Source organism: Cornus florida, unplaced genomic scaffold, assembly GCF_030987335.1.
Source record: "Cornus florida cultivar Cherokee Brave unplaced genomic scaffold, ASM3098733v1 CherokeeBrave_3.0.0_Hap2_Chr08, whole genome shotgun sequence".
NCBI lineage: Eukaryota > Viridiplantae > Streptophyta > Magnoliopsida > Cornales > Cornaceae > Cornus > Cornus florida.
Genome location: NW_026775578.1, coordinates 59,897,837 through 59,904,207, shown reverse-complemented (window position 1 = coordinate 59,904,207; position 6,371 = coordinate 59,897,837). Strand labels below are relative to the sequence as shown.

At 44.0% G+C, this 6,371-nt stretch overlaps 1 protein-coding gene across 1 annotated transcript; it reads left to right on the top strand.

Annotated features, from left to right (window-relative positions):
* Positions 1-727: 727 nt before the first annotated feature.
* On the top strand, positions 728-2,325 carry LOC132271815 (WD repeat-containing protein RUP2). Its single transcript, XM_059773305.1, has one exon. The coding sequence runs from the start codon at positions 956-958 to the stop codon at positions 2,090-2,092; it is 1,137 nt and encodes a 378-aa protein (XP_059629288.1). The 5' UTR covers positions 728-955; the 3' UTR covers positions 2,093-2,325.
* The last annotated feature ends 4,046 nt before the right edge of the window (positions 2,326-6,371 follow it).

The following is a 6,371-nucleotide window of genomic DNA, read 5'->3' as shown; positions in this document are numbered from 1 at the left end:
TGGGGACATCATTGTTAATTTGATTATTAAAACCTTTACAAAGTTTTAGTTTGAGATATATTCATATATATATATATATATATAAATGGTCCTAAGAAAATATGTGAGAAGTTTGAGACTACAAAAGGCTTGGCTTACACCACGTAATGTGGTAGGCTAAGGACAACCTGTCTCCACAGCATCCAATTCTTGAATTGAGGTACAAAAGCGGCCACCACTTCTTTTGTTCCTCCTCCACTTGCCCACCTCAATAATATTTAATAACAACACCCTCCATTTTCCACACCATTTATAGTTTATACTTTCACTACATCTCATACAGTATAAAGTACCAAAATACCCACACACACACACACACACACATATATATATATATATATATATATATATTTTATACACATATATTAATAGGTCTATCCACAACTCCAAATTAAGAGGGGTGCCTTTGGTTAATTAAAAATTGATACTCCGTACTAAATATTAATCACTTTCCAAACTCCCTCCACATGTACGCTGAAGACCGTATATATTATATATTTTTTCCTACTATACATACATACATACATATATATATATATATATTATAGCTTTTCAACATAGACGATTATTAAATTGCAGTTCATATTCTTTAATTCCCTTCTGGTTGATAATGAAAGATGCCTCTCCATTGTTAATCAAATCCCAGTTTTCCATGCATGGGTACGAGTAAGCTTTGCATTGTGATGCTAAACCAGTGTCAGACCCTATATAATTCAATGAATGGTATTATTGTAATTAAAGTGATATCAAAGGGTCATAATATGAAATTAATAACTACCATATGTATCCACATTACATATAGAATTTAGGTAAGGTTCCATGAGAGCCTTTCATTGGCTGAAAGTCCCAAAAAAACACCAACACCATCTTCCACCACTACCACCCAAAAAATAGCATCAATTCATATGAATGGGAAATGAAAACAATCTCAACACAGTTCCATCAGCAAAGCCAAGAAGAGCCAAAAACAGAAACAGAACAAGAAGAAAAAGAAGAAGGAAATAGAAGCAAGTGTGATTGGGATTTCACTCTCTCCACAATCGTCTCGTCGAACGCTGCTGCCGGACCCACCACTGATACGCTTGGCGTCGTAGAATTTGACCCGTCGGATAGCGTGGTGGCGACCGGCGGAATTGCTCGAAAAATTAGGGTTTACAGGTTGAAGTCATTGTTACCCCATGAGAATAGTGAAGGCATTGCTTTGTTGGATCATAGTAGTGCATGTGAGTATTACATGTGCACCCCAGCGAAGCTTAGCAGCCTCCGGTGGAGGCCCGGATCGGGCGGTCGGGTTCTAGGATCCGGAGACTATGACGGGGTTGTTATGGAGTATGATCTTGAGCGAAGAGTCCCCATTTACGAGCGTGACGAGCACGGCGGGCGACGGGTTTGGAGCATGGGCTATTCGCATTGGGAACCCGCTGTAGGGGCATCCGGGTCGGATGATGGAACCATGCAAATGTGGGACCCGCGCTGCGAGGGTGGGAAGTGTGTGGCTATGGTGCAGCCCAGCATGCAAAGAAGCCCGGTGTGTTGCGTCGAATTCAATCCATTCGGTGGCTCGTTGCTAGCCATCGGATGTGCTGACCGGAGGGCATACGGGTATGACGTGAGGAAGATGGGTGACCCGGTATTAGTGTTTGAAGGGCATCAGAAAACCGTGACGTACGTCCGGTTTCTCGATCATCACACGGTGGTTACATCCGGGACTGATGAGCGTTTGATGCTGTGGCAAACAGAGGATCAGAGCCTGATTCGCACGTACAAAGGGCACGTGAATGCAAGGAGGTTTGTGGGGTTATCAGTGTGGAGGAATAGTGGCCTAATTTGTTGTGGGTCAGAAAGTAACCAAGTTTTTGTGTATGACAAGAGGTGGGGTGAGCCCATATGGGTGCATGGGTTCGAGCCAGTGGTTCGAGCCGGGTGTGACCGCGGGTTCGTGAGTAGCGTGTGCTGGAGGCAAGTGGGTGAGGATGGGTGCACCCTTGTGGCGGGAGGATCGGATGGGGTTTTGCAGGTTTTTGTGGGCAAAAGAAAAGCAATTATAAGGTGACTTTTTCAATTTTATTAACCAAAAATTGATGATATATGAGAATATTTTTACTCATAGTTATACACAAAAGAAAAGAAAAAAGTAAAAGAAAATGTTCAACCAAAGGAGAAATATATTGTGAGAAAAATAGAGGCTATTTTGCTTAGTATGTATTGATTTTGCTGACAAATTGTTAATATTCCATGAACGCCATTGCGTTTGTTATAAGATCACATGTTTTCTTTGTTATATAAGACGCTTATAGGTAATTTATTGTCCATCCCTGGTAATTAAACCTTATAGACTTTGGTTTCTGAAAATCATGTAGTATTATATTTTCATCGAGATCAGAAGAAATGGTGGAAAGTTATCCAGAAAAAAAAAAAAGAAAAAAAAAGAAAGGAATTTGTGGATAAGGTATCTATTTTCCCTGGATTTCCGGGCCCATGATGGGCTCATTAATTAATAAATATTTTTATACATATAGTATATACTCCTAAAATTATATTATTTCTATCCATTCATTTTTTTCCCTTTTTTACTCTTCTCATTTTGTTTTTATTTTTTATTATTCTCTTAAAAAATATTTAGATCCCCTTTGCTTTCCTTCTCAAATCTTTCAGTGTGTATGTTTTATTCGGTAACAGGATAGAGTTTTGTTTCACTAATCATTGGGACACCGTACAAATTAAGCATCCCCACGTGGGTTGGGTAAAGTTCGAATTTTTCACCTATGGACATGGCACAAAGTAATTATTTATCAAGGGCAATTGAACCTTAAACCTGATATTTTATGAGGTGCCATACTCAAATAATTTACCACCGGAGCCAACCTCGTTGGGTTAACACTTGTGTATGTTGTATGTGCACTAACCTTCTTTTTTTTTTTTTTTTTTTCACTTTTTTATTCTATTATTTTTAATTTTATTACTGAAATTTTATTCATTTAGTACTTGGACATTTTTCAATGGTTGGTAGAGTGCCCAACTCCCAAAGTTAGTTTGCCAAGATTATATATATATGTATGTATATGTATATGTATATGTATGAGGAGGCCCAGGACGACATGGGCCGGATCTGACTTGCAAGCACTACATCCGGTCCGTACAGCTGGGTCAGCCCATATAAAGACACTGCCATATGGGCCGAACGCGAGTAAGCCCATCAAAGGTGACCAGGACTTATGGAGGAACAGGCCCAGATCCAGCAATCAGTCAATATTTGTAAATATCTTGTAAATATCTTGAAAATATCTATAAATAAGGGAAGGAATGGAAAAGATAGGGAGGATCTTTTTGGTTGAAGTGTAAGAATTCTAGAGAGAGAAAGAGGGAATGAATTTCTTGCATCTTCAATTGGCGCCGTCTGTGGGAAACGTATGGAAGTTTGGTTGATCAATGAGGAATATCGAGTGGATTCAGACCAATTCGGTTGATCGAGACTCGATCTTTGGGATTTGGATCCAGATCTGAGCGATTGTGACCTACTCTGGAGGAATTACAATTCTTGAAGCTTTGGCAGAAGTGGCTTCAGATCTACGCAACAACGAGTTGTTCGATTGTGGCGGGATCTGACGGATTTAGAGTTCAGATAATTCAGATCGCGTAAACGGTGAGCGTAATTCGGAGAATTCGAAACCAGATCTGAAAAATTCCCACTCACGAAGCTCAGATCTACTCGCGAACTTGAGATTAATGCCTTTACTCCGTTCAGGAATAATGATAGGTGAAAGCTCCAATCCGATGGAGGCTGTCCAGCAAACAAAGCTTGAGGAGTTGATGAACTTGATTGAGGCTCTCAAAAAAGAGAATGCAGAATTGAAAGCTGGAATGCAACATCGGCAAATACCTGCGGTTTCGCATCCACTTCCGGTCGGTGAAGGAGGTGTTCAATCTAATATCGCGCGTCAAGGCGAACAGGATGAGAACAATCAGTCAGCTCACCACCGTGATGAAAGGATGATGGACAATTTGCCGCCAAATGTTCGTCGAGTTGAAGATCACGAAGGATCGACTCACGTTGATCCGCATCGGGAAAGGTTCGACCGAGAGGAAGTGATAGAGGTTGATCGCCGTCGAGTAGCGTCGCCTTGGCAAAGAGAGTTCATAGAGGAACGGTCGTTTGATCCGTCTTACCGGCCCTCCATGGCTACTATCACTCATCGCGGTTCGGAGGGCAGAACCGTAACTCACACAGCTACCGCTGGACTCCAGAGAGAGAATGAAGCTCTCCGATCCGCAGCTCGGACGGTTGATTCACCATTCACCGACGAGATCTTGAATGCCCCGCATCCAAGGAAGTTTGCTATGCCAGTCTTTATTCTGTTTGACGGAACAACCGATCCGATCAATCATGTGTACCATATCCAGTTGAAAATGGCCCTGAATACGGAAAACGACTCTTTAATGTGCAAATGTTTCCCTACAAGCCTGGCCGGACCGGCGCTCAGCTGGTTCAAAAACTTGCCTAGGAGCTCCATTGGTAGCTTCAGAAACCTGTGCGATCGGTTCATAAGCCAGTACTATGGGAACAAGCGCCCGCCGAAGGACATCTCGAGTCTATTCACGATGAGGCAGCACAAAGATGAACGTCTCCAGGCTTTTCTTACCAGGTTTAATCTCATTAAGAGTATGGTGATCAAATGCCACCCTTCTACAGCAGTTCAAGCCTTCAAGTTAGCCATGACACGTGCAACTCCGTTTCACACCAGTCTGGTAGTGAACACGCCGACTACTATGGATGAACTCAATGAAAGAGCCGATGGCTTTGTGCGCCTAGAAGAAGAGAAGGCAGCTAATGCTCGGACAGCGTCGCTCGTGTCGACCGAGGAAAAGTCCAAGGCAAAGATCAGGCAGAAGCAGCCTCAGCCGCAACGTCAGACCCCTTGGAAGGCAGAAAAAAGGTCCAGGGAGGAAGAGCTGATTACTCCGCTGAAGGTCGCTCTGGCGAGGCTGTATCAGGAGAACAAAGATAAGTTTCATCCACCACTGCCAATTAGGCAACCCCTCGAACAGAGGGATCAAACTAAACATTGTGCTTTCCATTCCGATTTCGGTCATCAAACTAATGAATGCAGGAACCTGAGGAGGCAGGTGGAGATGTTGATAGCTAGAGGGGAGTTCGCGAGTTATGTTCAAGGCTCGGCGATAGAGCAGAATCGATCGATGGAACAAATAAAAAGGAGTCATAAACAAAGCTCCCACAATTCACAACCAGTTCGTATAATCAATGCTATCCATGGTCGGCCCGAGCCTAGTGAAGAGTCAGATGAGTTACTCCGGGCGCGCCTGCGGCAGGCGCAGATGAAGAAAAGGGTCAGCAGTGTGAATACTCTACACCAGCAGAGCCCGTCGATGTAGATAAAGTTCGACTGGACAGACCTGCAGCGTGTTCAACTGCCCCATGAAGACCCGTTGGTAGTTAGTTTAACAGTGGCGGACTGCTTGGTGCGCAGAGTTCTGATCGATCCTGGGAGCAGTGCGAATGTCATGCCGAGGGACACATTCGATAGGCTCGAGATTAAACCAGAAAGGCTCAAGCCCACTGGAAATCCCTTGTTAGGGTTCGATGGGAAGAGGGTGGAGCCCGTCGGGATGGTGGAAGTGGAAGTTCAAGCTGCAGAACGAGCTCTTATGGAAACTTTTGTGGTTGTAGAAATTCACCCCTCGTATAATCTCCTGATGGGAAGAGGATGGATTCACAGAGTCCAAGGTGTACCCTCAACTCTGCATCAGGTCATGAGGTGCCTCGGACCCGATGGAGATAAAGTGATAGACATTCGGGGGGATCAGGTCGCAGCCAAAGAGTGTTATTCCGTCACACTAAAGCATGCTGGGAAAGGGAAGGCGCCCGTCCGTTCGGCAAGCCCCAGATAGCAATTACAGGAACCTCCGCCCAAGCAGAACAGGGTGGAAGAGTCAGTCGACTTGACCGAGGAGCCCCTTCTGGATGTGCAGATCGATCAGTCCAGGCCAGAACGAACTACCAGAGTAGGTATAAGACTGACCAGAGAAGAGCAGCAAGAGCTAGTGGATTTCTTGTCCCACAATGCCGACGTATTTGCATGGAGTCACCTAGACATGCCTGGAATTAGTCCTTCCGTATCCTGTCACTCCCTGAATGTCAATCCCAATTTCAAACCAGTGAAACAGAAGCAGCGAAGATTTGCTCCAGAACGTAATCAAATCATAGCGGAAGAGGTCGATAGGCTGCTTGATGCGGGATTTATCAGAGAAATGCACTACCCTGATTGGTTGTCCAACGTCGTTGTCGTGCAGAAGAAGAATGGGAAATGGCAGGT

Coding starts and splice junctions, on each gene's coding strand:
- LOC132271815 (XM_059773305.1), top strand. CDS start 956: ATGAAAACAATCTCAACACAGTTCCATCAGCAAAGCCAAGAAGAGCCA.